The sequence below is a fragment of the Crinia signifera genome, chromosome 1, assembly GCF_055691185.1.
Source record: "Crinia signifera chromosome 1, ASM5569118v1, whole genome shotgun sequence".
NCBI lineage: Eukaryota > Metazoa > Chordata > Amphibia > Anura > Myobatrachidae > Crinia > Crinia signifera.
This window is the reverse complement of record NC_139217.1, coordinates 57,846,759-57,865,228: the sequence shown is the minus strand read 5'-3', so window position 1 is coordinate 57,865,228 and position 18,470 is coordinate 57,846,759. Positions and strand designations below refer to the sequence as shown.

At 46.8% G+C, this 18,470-nt stretch overlaps 1 protein-coding gene across 1 annotated transcript; it reads right to left on the bottom strand.

Moving 5' to 3' along the window:
* Positions 1-6,941: 6,941 nt before the first annotated feature.
* TMEM128 (transmembrane protein 128) lies at positions 6,942-18,146 on the bottom strand. The gene is made up of 5 exons (XM_083157215.1): positions 17,980-18,146; positions 15,104-15,245; positions 11,822-11,983; positions 10,542-10,651; positions 6,942-9,690 (listed from the first exon to the last, which is right to left on the bottom strand). The coding sequence occupies exons 1-4, from the start codon at positions 18,077-18,079 to the stop codon at positions 10,552-10,554; spliced, it is 504 nt and encodes a 167-aa protein (XP_083013341.1). The 5' UTR covers positions 18,080-18,146; the 3' UTR covers positions 6,942-9,690; positions 10,542-10,551.
* Between the last annotated feature and the right edge of the window lie 324 nt (positions 18,147-18,470).

Below are 18,470 nucleotides of genomic sequence, written 5' to 3'. Positions count from 1 at the left end.
CGGTTGTGCCTGTACTGCGGAGAATCCGGTCATCTTCTCTCCAGTTGTCCCAAGCGTCCGGGAATTGACAAAGCCTAACTGACTGCAGGGGGGTCAGCCTAGGTACAGTACTACATACCCCTTCTCGAGTCTCTGCAGCAGGCTTTGCCATCGATGTTACCCTCCAAGGTCAAAATTCCCCCGTTGCTTTCAAAGCCTTTCTGGATTCGGGTGCCGATGGTAATTTTATTACGATCCAGGCAGTCAAGCGCTTGGGGATTCCATGCCAGGCTTTAACCAATCCCTTACATATAGTAGGGGTGGATGGTAACAGACTGCCGCTGTCAAGCATACATTCCAGCACCAGACCGGTAGTTTTGAGAGTAGGAGCCCTTCACCAGGAGGCTATCTCTTTTTTCGTACTTCCTTCTGCTGAAAATCCGATTATTCTGGGATTACCCTGGTTGCAGATGCATTCACCCATCCTAGATTGGAATAATCCCCAAATACTAGTATGGGGAAAGGAATGTCATGGTCGGTGTATTTCCAAAGTTGAACGTCTTCATTGTTCCTTGTCTTCTACCATGGATTCCGATGTCAAGCTTCCAGCACCTTATCTACCCTTCTTGGATGTCTTTAGTAAAAAAGAGGTGGAAAAACTGCCAATCCACAGAGTCTGGGATTGTGCCATTGATTTACTTCCTGGAAAGTCTCCTCCGCGTGGTCGGGCATTCCCGTTGTCCTTAGCAGAGTCTCAAGCAGTGTCCGAATACATCAAGGACAATTTGGAGAGGGGCTTCATCAGGGAGTCCAAGTCACCTGCGGGTGCGGGCCTATTCTTTGTCAAGAAAAAAGATGGCGGACTCAGGCCTTGCATTGACTACAGGGGCCTTAATGCCATTCCTATTAAGGATCGCTTCCCTCTTCCTCTAATCTCAGAACTTTTTGACAGGATCAAGGGGGCACGGGTCTTCACAAAACTTGATCTCCAGGGAGCCTATAACTTGATCCGAATCAAGTCAGGAGACGAATGGAAGACTGCTTTTAATACATGGGATAGGCACTTTGAATACCTGGTAATGCCGTTCTGGTTAAGTATTACCCCGGCGGTCTTTCAAAAATTCATGAACTCTATCTTTCAAGACTTTTTGAATAAATTCATGGTGGCCTACCTTGACGACATATTAATTTTTTCTGAGAATCTTCAGGCACATCGGATTCATGTTGGTGAGGTGCTGGTTCGTCTTTGCAAATACCAGTTATACTGCAAGCTAGAAAAGTGCTCTTTTGAACAGCCGGAGATGCCTTTTCTAGGCTACATCATCACGAGTACTGAGCTACGCATGGATCCACAAAAGTTGTCTGCAATTTCTGATTGGCCTCAACCAGTGGGCTTAAAAGCCATCCAACGTTTCTTGGGGTTCTGTAATTTTTACAGACAGTTCACCAAGCTTACCCGTAAGGGGGAGAATACTAAAGAGTGGCCTTTAGAAGCCAAACAAGCCTTTCTTTTACTCAAGTAACTCTTTGTGTCCGCCCCGATCTTGAGGCGTCCTGATTCGGACAAATCTTTTTTCTTAGAGGTATATGCCTCGTCAGTAGGTGTTGGAGCAGTTCTTTCCCAAAAGGATGATACCAATAAGTGGTATTCTTGTGGTTTCTTTTCCAGGAAATTTCAACCAGCAGAACGCAATTATGCAGTTGGAGACAAAGAATTGTTGGCCATAAAATTAGCTTTGCAAGAATGGCGGCATGTTCTGGAAGGAGCGAAATTTCCAGTGACGGTCTATAGAAATCTGTTATATCTTAAAACTGCGAACTGTCTCAATTATCGACAAGCAAGGTGGTCTTTATTTTTTGATCGATTTAATCTGGTCCTAACGTATCGACCAGGTGACAAGAATATCAAAGCGGACGCTCTCTCTCGAGTCTTTACCCCAGCCTCATCGGAAGAATCGATTGAGCAGAAACCCATCTTAAAGTCATCCTGTTTTATTGCCTCTTCCAAAAGAGTCAAGGTTCCGCCTGGCAAAACATTTGTGCCTTCCAGATCAAGGACCAGTGTCATGCGTTGGTTCCATTCTTCCCGTTTTTCAGGTCATGCTGGTGCTAACAAGACTTTGGAGGTTATCTGCCGAAATTATTGGTGGCCATCGATAAGATCAGATATAAAAAAATTGTCGCTGCCTGTAACGTCTGTGCTCAACATAAATCGTCCACGCAGGCTTCAGCTGGGTTACTCCATCCTCTTCCCATCCCAAATCACCCTTGGGAGGACATCTCGATGGATTTCATCTCGGAGCTTCCACCCAGTCAAGGCTACAACACTATATGGGTGGTGGTGGACCGCTTTTCCAAAGCTGCGCACTTTATTCCATTAAAGGGTCTTCCCTCAGCTCATAAGTTAGCCGAAGTCTTCATTAAGGAGATCTTCAGACTTCACGGCTTTCCACGAAGCATTGTTTCAGATAGAGGAGTTCAGTTTACGTCCAGGTTTTGGCGATCCTTATGTTCATCTTTCAACGTTAAGCTTAACTTCTCCTCGGCCTATCATCCTCAAAGTAATGGTCAAACCGAGAGGGTCAATCAAGATCTAGAGAAATTCCTCAGAGTCTATGTCTCGGCTAATCAAAATGATTGGGCGTCTCTACTTCCATGGGCAGAATTTGCTCATAATAACCTGTTCCATGAGTCTACTAGCCACTCTCCATTTTTTATCCAAAATAGCTTTCACCCTAATTTACCAGAAATTTTTTCCAAATCTAGTAGCACACTTCCGGCAGTCCAACATACGGTCAAAAGTTTCATGGACATTTGGTTGGACGTTAGAAAGAAACTTGCAAGCTCTTCGGAACGCTACAGACGCTTTGCTAATTACAAGAGGAGAGTCGCACCTCAATTCAAGCCTGGAGATAGGGTTTGGCTCTCTACCAAGCATCTACGGCTCAGGGTACCATCTTTGAAGCTGGCTCAGAGGTTCAATCGGGCCTTTTAGCATTCTTCAGATAATTAATCCAGTAGCAGTAAGACTCAAACTTCCAAGATCATTAAGGATTCCCAATGTTTTCCATGTCTCTCTGCTTAAACCGCTGATAATCAACAAGTTTTCCAACACCAGGCATCCTCCCTCGCCCATTCTTGTAGATGGTCACGAGGACTATGAAATCAAACAAATTCTTGATTCCAGGGTGTCTAGGGGAGTTGTTCAGTTCCTTATTGATTGGAAGGGATTTGGTCCTGAAGAACGTTCTTGGGTTAAAGCTTCGGAAGTCCATGCCCCACAGCTATTACAGGAATTCCATCGAAAACATCCCAGCAAATCCTTCATAGGGTGTTCGGTGCCCACCCCTAGGGGAGGGAGTAATGTCACAGCCTCCCGGACTACGGTGGTCACTTACCAGGTCCGGGGGCGTGGGTGGTGCGGGCGCCTTCTCCAGGCTCAGCGGCGGCTACGGCGGGTCTGGGGCTGCATGCAGGGCTGTTCGGGTCAGGGCGCTGGGTTCCCCGCCGGCAGCAGAAGTTTCCCGGCTGCGCCGAAGGGAACAGGAGGCAGGGTTCTGTCGGGCAGGCGGGTGCGCGCTCACTAGGGGCACGCGCGCCGCTCTCATGCACTTTTAAAGGTACAGGCAGGAAATTAGGGGTTTTGCCTGCAGGGATAAAAGGAAGTCCCTGACAGGTAAACCCAGCCAGAGTATAGGTTCACTTTGCCTACTCCAGCGTTCTGATACGGTGTTCTCTGATTGTTACCGACCCGTGCTATTCCTGACTACTCTATTGCTAAATCCCTGTGTACTCACTACTGTGCTTCACTGTGTACTGACCCGGCCTGAACTGACCCTCCGATTGTCCGACCTCTGATACTGTGTTCCACCGATTGTTACTGACCCGGCTTGCCCCTGACTATTCTTTGCTGCATCCCTTTGGTACCGCATTGCCCATCTGGTGTCGACCCCGCTACACGACCACGTCCATATTCACCCAGCACTTCCACTCACTAGGGAAACCTATCCAGGGGGCCGCGACCGACGTGTCGGGAGCCGCAGAAGCCCAAATCCCGCCTGGAGGGGTCACTGGCAGAAAACCCCTGGCACGGTTAGACTCAGCGCCCCTGTGGTAGGTCAAGCCAATTCCCGAGTGGAAGTGTACCCAAGTTTTGTGACAAACTGTTTCTTCCACAACAGGTATCTGACAACTAAACCTGTGCTGTGTTTAAAGAGGCTGTTAACCACCTGAGCATGTGCAGTACAGGTCTGCGACATAGTACAGATCTGCCTAAGATAGTCAGCGATTGGTGTGATTTGGTCTGGAGGGGGCGGTGACAGCCTCCGTTTCACAAAACAGCAGTGGGTCGCCATTGTGGGGAGGGCAAGGCCAAGATCTCTCTGAGGCCTGAGATTTCCTGGTCACTTGATATCACCTACAGCTGCCAGCTTGTGCATGGGTCAATCGCCGGCCCTAGGTGTTGCAGAGGATTTGATGCAGCTTGGATCACTAATGCAAGCAGGAGGCTTTGATGTCACACATCAAATTAACCAACAGTGCTTTCTGGTGCGCCCAAGTTGCCAAAAGATGCTTGACACTGGCGGAGTTGCGTACGACCTGTCCACTCATTAATGCCAGCATCTCCTGCTGCGTGGCGTATGAAGGCTGGATGTATGAGGATGCATTTGTAGCTTTTCTATAAATAGTTTTTGGGGAAAAGTATTGAATGTGACCTTCACCTGTCCATTGACGAGCTATATCCATAACATTTCAGTGCTTAGCGGAAGGTTATTGATTACTCTGAGACACACTGGATTGCAGCCATGGTTACCGACTTTTCCATCATTCTCCTGGGAGGGTTTGTTTAAGGGTCTCCACACCTCTTGTGTAATGTTCTCCTCAGCTCAGTATCAGGAGAATAATTCCAGCCTCAGCGTTTGTGTATATCTCCTAAAGCCAACCACAAGGACGTCCATCTCCCATGAATGCGCAAGTCACATAATTTTGGAGCTGCTTACTTTTACTAGTCTGTCTCCAAGTGAAACAACCATCCCTCTATAATTTGGTCAATTGACTGCTGTTTGGTGAGTGGGTCAGATCTGGCATGTAACTCCTAACGGGCAAAGTAAGGCTAGGGGATGCCAACAACTGCCATGAGTGCTAGATCACAAAACTGGAAAATTCCCAATTTACCTAAGGATCGACTGGAAACAGGGATGACACCAAAATGTTTTGATACTTGGGGACAGCTGTATGGCCACTCCACACATACATTTGAACATTGCATATTGTCTAAGAACTACCCTATATTGTTAAATATCTTCTTGTTCTAAAGGCTGTGGTATATAAAGGTCAAAATTCATTATATTTATAGGGCGTCGAGGATGGCTTGTTTTCGGTGAGGATCTCTAAAAACAAGCCACCCTCGCCGAATAACTCTTTCATTGTATTCAATGTCCTGGGGAAATCCTTGCTGTCAGTGGATGGTGAGGATTCCCCCGGAACAACGAGGTTCACCACAAATGCAGCGAGCACCGCTGTTTTGACGGCAGCACTCACCGTTTCCACCTCGCTGAAAAGAGCCAGTTATGTGGAAATGGCGAGTGAATACATCTGCCATTGAATACTCTGATGGTGAGCTATTGGCACTGCTTGCCATATAGCTCGCCATCAGAGGCTCGCCGGCACCTGTGAATATACCCCATAGTGCTGACATCATAAAATGTCAACATGTATCATGAGAACATTGCTGAAATGTCAGCAAGATAGAATGTCAACAGACTGTCTCTGGTGGACTAGTGGTGACTTACCTGCTCCCAGCAGCAGTGGTGGGTTCTGGGTCCCATCAGTCACATGTTGAGCAGTTTCATCGCAAACATCTATCTGACAGAGCAGTGGCTCCTCTATCCCCAACTCTCACCCTTCCATTCTGCAGCCTAAAGTTAATATGCCATATTCTTGGATTTCATGGCAAAAATTTGTATGTTGACAACATGATCATGTCGAGATACTGAGGATGTTAACCTTGTGGGCGGTAGTTAATGCCGCCAGCGAGGGGGTGTCTGCAGCGAGGGTGGCTTGTTTTCGGCCAGTCTCGCCGTTTAGCCCACGAGCCGGCCGCTCGCCCTATTCCAGTGGTTCCCAACCCTGGTCCTCAAGTACCCCCAACAGTGCACATTTTCCAGGTCTCCACACAGAATCACAGGCAAAATAATTAGCTCCACCTGTGGATCTTTTAAAATGTGTCTGAATAATGAGGGCACCTCCCAGGTGACCTGGAAAACGTGCACTGTTGGGGGTACTTGAGGACCAGGGTTGGGAACCACTGCCCTATTCAACATTCCTGAGACACGCTCGCTGTCAGAGGACGGAGAGGATTTCCCCTAATGGCAAGGTTCGCGGCTAATGCAATGGGGGCCTGCTGCATTTAGCCGTGAACCTTGCCTTTTCCACCTCGCTGTAAAAACCCTGCGAGATGGAAATGGCGGGTGCAGGTTGGTCGGTTGAATACTGACAAGCGAACTGTGACGGCAAGCAATCAGCACTGGTCGCCATCACAGCTCGCCAGGTGGCATTAAACATACCACTGACTGCATCCAGTTATGGAAATTGATCCTCCTACCTAGTTCTGCAGATGAGCCACTCGGCTGCCTCCGCCCTTCCTGTCGTGTACTTGACATATTGCCATTTATTGCCAATATGGTTATTGTGCTTTTCCAAATCTATGCCAATGGAGAAATAAAAATCCAGTTGCTCTTTGAATTGCATCATTTCTGAATTAGGCAAATCCTGTAACATTTCATAATTTCAATATTCTACTAATTAAATTTTTTTTTTTACTGTTAAGATAATAATGATTTTATATATGCTAATATGCTTCAGCATATTCTAGTGCAGTGCTTCAATAACAAACAGTTTAAAAATGGCTTTACAATAATAAAAAATTTTAAGCAGCAGAAACATTAACATATAAAGGAACCTTTAGTAGCAAAATAAAATATTTATTGAAAACAGATTCATAATTGCATATCAAAACCCATACCAAAAATTAAAGTAGTCTATATAGATTTTGTTCATTTTGATTTTAAAATAACATTTTAAGGTACTTATGTATTATCTGGGCTCCCATGTTAAATGCACCCCATTTTTTCATACCCCTACTATCCAACTACGCATGGAGTTGATTTTATATAGTGTGGCGAGCGCAGCGAGCCACCATGCCCGAAGCGTGGTGAGCGCAGCGAGCCCCGCGAGGGGACTCGGTCTCATAAGAAAAACGGGAGCCCAGATATTACATAAGTACCCATTTTAAATATATTTAAAGAAACATTGTTTAGGGTTTTGTTTCTGGAACAAAATCTTCCGTAGAGTGGAGTTTTGTCATTTCCATTTTCCAGCTCCCGTCAGTGATTAACGGCAGGGTATATTTTTCATATACTGTAGGTCCTACTGCAAGTTACAGACCCATCAATTGAAATGAAATGAGCTTTAAAAAAAAAAAAAAAAAACAATGTATTGTACGGAAAGAAACAATATTCAAAAGAATAAACAATTATGGCAAACTGCTGAATATGTTACTGCGCGGTAGAATGTAAATACAATTCCAATGTTTCTTTTTGAAAATTACCAAAACCTGCAAAGTTGTATTGGCTCTGGTTATGGTATTTTATATCTACAATGTCTAGTCATAAGGTTGACCACTATAGGTCGACAAGGTCAAAAGGAAAAAGGTTGACATGAGGTTTTCATGTTTATTTTTAGTGTCTATGTCGACATAGGTCGGTATGGACACCGCCTAAGTGTACCACTTCCCCTCACATGGCTCTCCGCGCTTCAGACACGGTGCCTTGCTGTGCTTAGCACACTATAATATACTCCTTCCACCCGTAGTGGATGGTAATGCATGAAATACCGCCTGTCGGCACATATCAGCTAAATTTTTTTTTTTTTAACTCATGTCAACCTTTTTCAGTTCAACCTTCTCCATGCCAAACTTTTGACCCTGTCGAACAATAGTGCACGACCTTATGACTGTCGAACTAGAGTCAATCTATCATGAATCCAGATGCCATTGGCTTTGCATTGTAATGGTAACTTAAATAAAGGAATTACAGATGTGTCCTCATACATGTTTGTTGGGGTCACGCCAAAAAGCCCCTCTTGGCGTGCCAGGTCGCATGATAATCTTCTGGCATCAGTGTCTTTTTTGCTTCTCTCGGGCTGAAAATGTGTCTAAGAGCCTTATTCAGACCCGCTTACTAGGCAGCGTATATTCGCTGCCTGGTGAGTTGGTAAGCGTTGCCCCGACGTAGGCCACTCGAATCAGTAGCATGCGAGGGGATATGTACGCGAAAAATCATTCATTCGTTGCTCACTATCGAATTACTTTTTCCCATTCGCAGATAAAAGTCTGAACTGACTTACAGATGGAGCGCCCCTGGTTCTTGCCTGGGGATCGCCAGCATGCTTGCACTGGCGATCACCAGCGCAGAGGCGCTCCATCTGACTGGGACGCGCGTGTGTCTCACACGTATGCGCATCCCAGTTTCCGGACGGCGCCTCTGTGGGTCCCTGCCGGTCTCCACTTCAGGGAGAGACAGGCAGGGATAGTTGTGACGGCGGGGTGGCGAGGGGCACTGGGGGAGACAGCAGTGAAAGCCCCGTAGCTCGCGAGCGTCTTGTGCGCGAGAGCCGGATGCTGGCGATAGAATCGCCAGCCCCTGCAAGAAAGAGGCCGGCTCCATCTGCATAATGCGAGCTAAACTCCGCAGACACCGGAATGCCATGCCTACATTCCCATGGGGATGCTCATAAAACACAGGGCATTCCTCTGATAGCCACCCCCTACCTGCTCCCCTCCCTCTCCTTCCCGCGCGAACGCCTTTTGACTATGGGCAATTTTGACTATACTCGAACACTAGATTGTATACAATATAGTCAAAATTGGCTTGATTATACAGTCGCCTGTGATGCCGACCCCACGGGAGCACACATCGGGCATCGCGAGCTGTATTATACACTGTGTGATCTGCGCTAACTTTTCTTCATGTTTTGACTATATAGTCAAATTGAAAAGCTCCAGTCGCCCCGTGTGTATGCACCTTTAATCGCAATGCAACTAGGACGCACAAGGAGACTGTGGTGAGTAATTTGTGACACTTGTATATCTGTGTGCAACTGAGTCTCTGACTCTGTACAGGAAGTGCTACAATGTAGGAGTGGCAGCTTCTTTCCAATACAAGTTCTGTTCTGCTGCGTATACAGACTCAGTCACACAAAATATACAAGTGTCATATTAACCAGCACAGTCCACCCATGAGTCCTAGTGGCATTGTGTTGTGATTAAGATGCATTTTCCAGCAAATAAAGACACCCGATGTTAGAAGAGCTGCACAGGACCTGGCTGCCAGACATCTTGCATGGCATGACTTATAGAGGATGGATATATGAGGACACATCTGTATATGTGCCCCTTTCCCGCATAACATAACCTGTCAAGTATGTGACAGTGAAGTCTTTGTATTACATCGCTACCTGGAAGAAAATATATGGTATGTGGTTTACAGTATTTTCAGTGTTCTATTTGGCTTCTAGCAGCATGCATGCACCAACATTCCCAAAGACGGATATCTCTTCTGGCTTCATATGTTAGCTGCGAAGATCTGATGTATATTCAGGAAAAGATCTTCACAGTTCTATTGATATTCAGCCAAATGTCCTGTATAAAATCTAGGGGAAGAAAAATAATAAATATAAACAGATAATTGAATGAAAATATAGATTCCAATTAAAATGAAATTTATCTTAGTAGGTTTTCTTAGTTGGAGCTTTACATTTAACCCTTTAAATGCCAACTTTGCTAAAAATGCCAGCACCTCTCACAGCGACTGTTTTTTTTTTGATTGTTTGATTTTTAATTGTTGTAAGAATTGTACATAGGGAATTCCCTTATGTTAATTATTTTAATTTGTTATTAAATCTGTTAATATTATTGCTCTCTCTGAGATCTGTATCTCTATTTCTTTGAAGAGTATTCTTCTTGTTTGTTTCATTGTATAATACAGCGTTTGTTGATTTATAATCAGTCAATTGATGTAAGCAATTTCCTTCGGTCAGAGGAACACAAGAACCCACACAACACACAAGGCTATAAAGCCAATGCTAAATACAATAAATGTAATGTTACCGATCATTGTACCTATTGTGACCCTAACCTTGTACAGATGGAGCGCCTCTCTTCCTTGGCCGAAGATCACCAGAATGTCCCGCTGGCGATCGCCGGCGGAGAGGCGCTCCATCAGACTGGGATGCGCGTGCGTCTCACACGCACACATGTCCCAGTTTTAGGACGGCGCCGCTGCGGGTCCCTGCCCATCTCCACTTCAGGGAGACGGGCAGGGATAGGGGGGGAAATGGGGCGGCGAGGAGCACCAGGGGAGGTGGCAGGGACCCGTAGACAGCTCCGTAGCCACAGGGCGCGCGAGCGTCTCATGCGCCCCTGGTGGGGGCTGGCTCCATCTGTAAGTATTGCGCAGCTATTAGAAAGATTAGCCCGTGCTACATATAGGAAGAGGTCTTACCGCCACATGCTCATCCAAGGAGTGACACCAGCATCACAAATCCCATAAACTGGGTAAACAGTATCAGTGGAGTGAGAAATGACCACACCGGCCATAGAGAAACGTTAATGCTGGAAACCGCAAACCAAAAAAAAAAAAAAAAAAAGATTATGTAACCGTTAAATATTATACTCAAAACACATCATTGACATAATCTAAAACAGAGTCATACAAATTTTTCTGTAACGTTTAACGAAAGGTAACAAATTTGTGGATAAGCCAAATTTTCAGCATTTCCCAAGTAACTCCCCACCAAACAAGATGCTGAGATTATAAAGGCACAGCCTCAAGTATAATATACGGATGGTGTAATGGTTAGCATTACTGCCTCACAGCACTGAGGTCATGGGTTCTATTCCCACAGTGGCCCTAACTGTGTGGAGTTTGTATATTCTCTCCGTGCTTGCGTGGGTTTCCTCCCACAATCCAAAAATATACTGGTAGGTTAATTGGCTCCCAACAATATAAACCCTAGAATGTCTGTTTTTGTGTCTATGTAGTAGGGAATATAGATTGTAAGCTCCACTGGGGCAGGGACTGGTGTGAATGTTCAAATACTCTCTTTAATGCACTGCGGAATATTTGTGCGCTATATAAAAACATGTAATAAATGAATGCAATAAAAGTATTTAAAGTACAGATTTTATCATTAAAAGTGGCTTAAGATTGTGGCCCTAGTTCACATTATGCAGCACTGTATTGCCTCCAGCTCACATTATGCAGCACTGTATTGCCTCCAGCTCACATTATGCAGCACTGTATTGCCTCCAGCTCACATTATGCAGCACTGTATTGCCTCCAGCTCACATTATGCAGCACTGTATTGCCTCCAGCTCACATTATGCAGCACTGTATTGCCTCCAGCTCACATTAGCATAGGAGGGAGAGTAGAATGGGCACTAGGGACAGGAGAGTTGGCAGTCTGGATAGGAGACTGAAAAGCTGGGACAGGAAAGTTGGCTTTAGGGACGGACCTGCTATGATAATACACTAAGCTTGGACTATAAAGCTTTAAATCCCAGACGCAGATCCCCAATGACATCCTGCCTTTCTGTCACCCACATCATCTCTGCCCCGTTTAGCATCCTCCGCAAATTCTGACCCATAGCCGAGAGGGAGACTCCAACATCCAAACTGCGTTGGGTCACTGGGCTGGATTGCAGACGTTTCTCAAACCGTTTTAACGCTCTTAAAAGATTTTTTTTTTTTATGAAATGGAAATATTAAAAAGGGAAACTTACCAGACTGCTGCCGCTAGGAATGTTACAATAGCGATGGGTACAAGCGCTGGATACTTCGCATCATAATCACAAATCCCACACCGCCATTCCAGATAAACGATGCAATAAAGTGCAATGGAAAGACTGACGACCAGCGACAAGGCACCAACAAGGAGCCACAAACTAAGATAAAACACACAACCATCAACCATGGTCCCTAAGCAGATAAAATAAACTAGAAACAGTACATAAATGTAAAGCTATTTATTTATCCAATTACCTAGAGTCTTCGTTCAGCAATTATTATTTACTAGGTGATTCATCGCGCCCTACGGGCGCTCTTCACACCGTCGTAAGGGGCTGCGCCCCCTTAATTTGTGAACGTTTGTATATGAGAAATATGGTTAGAATTGTATGAAAGATGCCCTGTATTGCAACTTAGGTGTCCGCGAATCGCGGGAGGGGGGGGTCGCGGAGGGTGCCGCGAATTGCAGGAGGGGGGGTCGCGGGGGGTGCCGCGAATTGCAGGAGGGGGGGGTTGTGGGGGGGTGGATGCTGCGAATCGCGGGAGGGGAGGGATTGCAGAGAATCGCGGGAGGGGGGTCGCGGGGTGGGTTGCCGCAAATCGCGGGAGGGGGGTTACGGGGGCGGGGGTTGCGGCGAATCATGGTAGGGGGGGTCGCGGGGGATGTGCCGTGAATCACGGGAGGGGGGGTCACGGGGTGGGGTGCCGAGAATCGCAGGGGGGTGTGTGTGTGCCGTGAATCGCGGGAGTGGGGGTTGCGGGGGGGTGGGGGGGTGTGACGCGAATCGCCACAAGAAAAAATCAACACAGAAAGGTCAACACATGTAAATGTTGACATAAGTGTGCCACTTCATTGGTGTCCATGTTGACACATGACAATGAATATGAAAACATTCAAAAAATTAAATAAATCTTCAAAAACTCATGTCAACCTTTTTCATTGTCGACCATAGCCGTGCCAGTGTTTTGCATGTGCCATTTAATCCTGGGGCTGCCGCGAATCGCGGGGGGGGTGCCGCGATTTGCGGGAGGGGGGGGGTTGCGGGGGGTGGGTGCCGCGAATCGCGGGAGAGCGGGGTTCATGGGGGTTCCGGTGGGGGGTTGCCGCGAATTGCGGGAGGGGGGGGGGGGTCGCGAGGGGGGTGCCGGGGTGCCGCGAATCACCGGAGGGGGGGTTGCGGGGGGTGTGACGCGAATCGCCACAAGAAAAAAATCAACACAGAAAGGTCAACACATGTAAATGTTGACATAAGTGTGGCACTTCATTGGTGTCCATGTCGACACATGAGAATGAATATGCAAATATTCAAAAAATGACAAAAAAACTTCAAAAACTCATGTCAACCTTTTTCATTGTCGACCATAGCCATGTCAGTGTTTTCCATGTGCAATTTAATTCTGGAGCCGCCGCGAATCACGGGGGGTGCCGCGAATTGCGGGAGGGGGGGTCGCGGGGGTGGGTGCCGCGAATCGCGGGAGGGCGGGGTTCACAGGGGTTCCGGTGGGGGGTTGCCGCGAATTGCGGGAGGTGGGGGGTCACGGGGGGTGCCGCGAATCGCGGGAGGGGGGGTTGCGGGGGGTGTGACGCGAATCGCCACAAGAAAAAATCAACACAGAAAGGTCAACACATGTAAATGTTGACATAAGTGTGCCACTTCATTGGTGTCCATGTCGACACATGACAATGAATATGAAAAAATTTAAAAAATTTAAAATAAATCTTCAAAAACTCATGTCAACCTTTTTCATTGTCGACCATAGCCATGTCAGTGTTTTGCATGTGCCATTTAATCCTGGGGCTGCTGCGAATTGCGGGGGGGGGGGGGGGGGGGTGCCGCGAATCGCGGGAGGGGGGTCGCAGGGGGGGGTGCCGCCAATCGTGCAAGGGGGGGTCGCGGGGGGGTTCTTTTTGCCGCGAATCGCGGGAGGGAGGTCGCGGGGGGGTGTTTTTTCCGCGAATCGGGGGGGGGGGTCACGGGGGAGGGTTTGCCGCGATTCGCGGGAGGGGGGGTCGCGGGGTGGTGGTTATGCCGCGAATTGCGGGAGGGGTCGTGGGGGGGTTCTTTTTGCAGCGAATCGCGGGAGGGGGGGTCGCGGGGGTGTTTTTGCTGCGAATCGCGGTCGGGGGGGTCGCGGGGGAGCGGGTATTTTTGCCGCAAATCGCGCGGGGGGGGGGGGGGGGGGCGCGCGGGGGGGGGGGGATGTTTTGCCGCAAATCGCGGGAGGGCGGCGCTCACCTGGTGGCTGTGGAGTAGCAGTGCTGGGCAACATGGGAAGGCAGTGGGTGTCTGGCACTGTCTGTGGGCTCACTGGGCTGGTTCTCTGTCACATACCTCCCGACATGACCCTCTCCAGGAGTGACACAATGCTCTGTTTCTAGACTTCCCCTTAATGTATGATTGCCATCACCTGTTTTAAACAGGTTAATTTCTCAGAAAGGTGTTCAGCACAGATGAAGGCAATCACACATTAAGAGGAAAGTCCAGGAACAGAGCGTTATAGACACAGACACCCACTTTGAGTGACAGATGTAGCCAAATATATAGGAGATTAGGAAAGTTTTCACTGTCTGGCCACTTGGGGCACTGTTCTATGAGAGTTTATAGGTTTCATTTTAGCACAGCAGAGAAAGAAACAATCTCTGGCACACTTCCAACATACTCTGCAGAGGCGGAACTACCATTGGTGCAGCAGGTGATATCTACTTATTAAATCTATAAGTTGTTTCCAAATTTTTTTTTTTTTTTTATTAAATACATAATCATTACACATAATGTTATACATTCAGACACTAAAGGGGGGAACACAACTATCTGTGCCAGTAATAGCTGCAGGTTTCATGCACAGATCTATTTAATAATATAGCCTTATTCCCTGTATGGTAAACACAGGGTCAATGCGCACTGACCCATATATTAGGCATCAATAGTGTTTATTCTAGCACCCGCTATCTTTGAAAACCCATGCAGTACCTCCTCCCTGCCTGGGGTGTCGCTGTCTGCTGTAGTGCTTCTACCACAGTGTGGTCTGTATATCAGCACTGATATGCAAACCAGGCCTGTGCTAGAAACACCACAGCAGACAGCGACACCCCAGGCAGGGAAGAGGAACTGCATGGGTTTTCAAAGATAGCGGGTGCTAGAATGAACACTAATCAAATACAGAATGTATGGGTTTCCCAACCGTTAAAAAGTATATCTGCAATCTTCTGTTTTCTAAAGCAACCTTCTATAAAACATAAGTGCCATGACATATAGCTCCATGTAATAATCTCATACCAGCCTTCCTGCAGGGTTTCTTGTAGAACTTGGAGGAAGTCGACATAGTAAGACAATGAAACTGCGGCCAATATCCAAAACACAGAATGGACGTTCACTCTGGGGAGAGGCTTCTCCTTTTTCTTTTCATCGTCATTTGTATCTAGGAATCACATTAAATAAAACATTCTTAACAATGATTCTGATCACATCACAGTGTAATGGAAAACAGAGGCCATAAATAAACAGTAGTAGGCTGTATGGAGCTGATATGGGGTTGAATGGTCCTTCAACACAATTCTGTTCTGCAAAAAGTATTATGACTGGCTAAATGTGTGGTAGTGCAGGGCAAAAATCAAACCAGCATTTCAGTTATTTTCTTCCAAGCTTGTGGTGACATTACTAGTCATTCCACCGACAGTGGGAATTAAACTTTTACTACCAGCTAACTAGAATACAGCATACACATATTACTTCAGGCTTTGGCAGTATAAAATGTTTGGTTAATTACAGAAATGACAGTACTGTAGTGATCACATTCATTTTTGATAGCACCCCTATGACTTGAAAGCAAAAAAGAGCAAAGATTTTTACCCACCAGGCTTATAATGCTGGCCACACATCAGACCAACGTTCCTCCAACTAGTTGGTTGGATGGAATAAAAACCTGGTACTGGATAGGAGCAAATGTAATTTGTAATTAAGTCATTTGTTTCCCAAATCGGAACGTACTGTAGTTGAACCCATTTGATTTAAACAATTTCACTGAATGTTTTTGTCCATTCTCCTGAGTTTGTGAGCAAATTGCTTATTGGCATTTGCCCCCATACAGTACCAGATTTTTATTCCATCCAACTAACTAGTTGGATGGTTGGAGGAAAGTTGGTCTGATGTGTGGCCAGCATTAGGAAACTCCCAGATAACTGCTGATGCCACATGGTATGATATGTAGCTTTCAGCAAAGCTGCATCTTATATCATGTAACCCACTGGCAACGAGCATTGACCACTGGCAACAAGCAGGTAATTTAACATTTATTAGAAGCCTTACTGTGGGACACAGTTTGCATCATATTGTGTTAGGGGCATTACGGTGTGTAGCATATTGTGTCAGGGCCATTACGGTGTGTAGCAAAATTGTGTCAGGGCCATTACGGTGTGTAGCATATTGTGTCAGGGCCATTACGGTGTGTAGCATATTGTGTCAGGGCCATTACGGTGTGTAGCAAATTGTGTCAGGGGCATTACAGTGTGTAGCATATTGTGTCAGGGCCATTGAGGTGTGTAGCATATTGTGTCAGGGCCATTACGGTGTGTAGCATATTGTGTTAGGGGCATTACGGTGTGTAGCATATTGTGTCAGGGCCATTACGGTGTGTAGCATATTGTGTCAGGGCCATTACGGTGTGTAGCATATTGTGTCAGGGCATTACAGTGTGTAGCATATTGTGTCAGGGCCATTACGGCGTGTAGCATATTGTGTCAGGGCCATTACGGCGTGTAGCATATTGTGTCAGGGCCATTACGCTGTGTAGCATATTGTTTCAGGGCGAATACTGTGTGTAGCATATTGTGTCAGGGCCATTACGGTGTGTAGCATATTGTGTCGGTGCCATTACGGTGTGTAGCATATTGTGTCAGGGCCATTACGGTGTGTAGCATATTGTGTCAGGGCCATTACGGTCTGTAGCATATTGTGTCTGTGCCATTACGGTCTGTAGCATATTGTGTCAGGGCCATTACGGTGTGTAGCATATTGTGTCAGGGCCATTGCGGTCTGTAGCATATTGTGTCGGTGCCATTACGGTGTGTAGCATATTGTGTCAGGGACATTACGGTGTGTAGCATATTGTTTCAGGGGGAATACTGTGTGTAGCATATTGTGTCAGGGGCATTACGGTGTGAGGAATAATATGTCTGGGGCATTACGGTCTGTAGCATATTGTGTCAGGGCCATTACGCTGTGTAGCATATTGTGTCAGGGCCATTACGGTCTGTAGCATATTGTGTCGGTGCCATTACGGTGTGTAGCATATTGTGTCGGTGCCATTACGGTGTGTAGCATATTGTGTCGGTGCCATTACGGTGTGTAGCATATTGTGTCAGGGCCATTACGGTGTGTAGCATATTGTGTCAGGGCCATTGCGGTCTGTAGCATATTGTGTCGGTGCCATTACGGTGTGTAGCATATTGTTTCAGGGGGAATACTGTGTGTAGCATATTGTGTCAGGGGCATTACGCTGTGTAGCATATTATGTCAGGGCCATTACGGTGTGTAGCATATTGTGTCAGGAACATTTCGGTGTGTAGCATATTGTGTCGGTGCCATTGCGGTCTGTAGCATATTGTGTCAGGGCCATTGCGGTCTGTAGCATATTGTGTCGGTGCCATTATGGTGTGTAGCATATTGTGTCGGTGCCATTACGGTCTGTAACATATTGTGTCGGTGCCATTACGGTGTGTAGCATATTGTTTCAGGGGGAATACTGTGTGTGGCATATTGTGTCAGGGGCATTACGGCGTGAGGAATAATATGTCTGGGGCATTACGGTCTGTAGCATATTGTGTCAGGATCATTGCAGTGTGCGGCATATTGTGTCAGTATTGAACAGGAGCACACAGGTAATATCATAATACTACAAGGAGTGCTAGATTGCTTGTCTCATATAAAAAAAATTCTGTACCCCCTTTTCGGTCTACTCTTATTTTATTTCTAGTAAATTGATTTCCCCACTGGACACATACACTACAAAGTATATAGGGTTATCCAGGGGAATGGCGAGTGTCCTATGAGGGAGCACAGTGCAGCTGCCTATGTCGTCCCCACGTGCATCGTTCTGGTGGATGACATTTCCCTGTAAATGCTGCTAATTCCCCCGGTGACATTGAGATACACACCGGCCTCCGAGGCCCCAGCTTCCCTCAGGAAACTATCCGCCTGTAATTGAAAGCGTTGGCGTACTCCCTGCAAGTCCCTGTCTTCCCTCATCGCCTCCATCTTGCCGGGTCAGTACCCCGGATATGACGCTGCTGGCACTGGTTGCTATGGAGGCCGCGGTCGCTAGGGGCCGCTCGGTGTCACTGACAGCGGGAGAGAAGGCGGGGTCTAGTGACGTGCTCTGCTGCTGCTGCTGCGCTGCAGGTGACTCTCTGTAGTATACAGTGCCCAGAACGCAGTATAAACCATACTGACCCCTGATTGGCCAATGGCCACATGTGAGGTTACTGCAGAATAACACCAGGCATCATTTGTTAATTATAAACCAGAGTAATAGTGATCAACTCTGTTTTTACTCTTCAGAATTGAGAGGCAAATTGCTGTGGAACTACAAGTTGCATCATGACCTGCCAATGGTTGTTTTTCCATAGACAGAATGTTAAATTCCCCA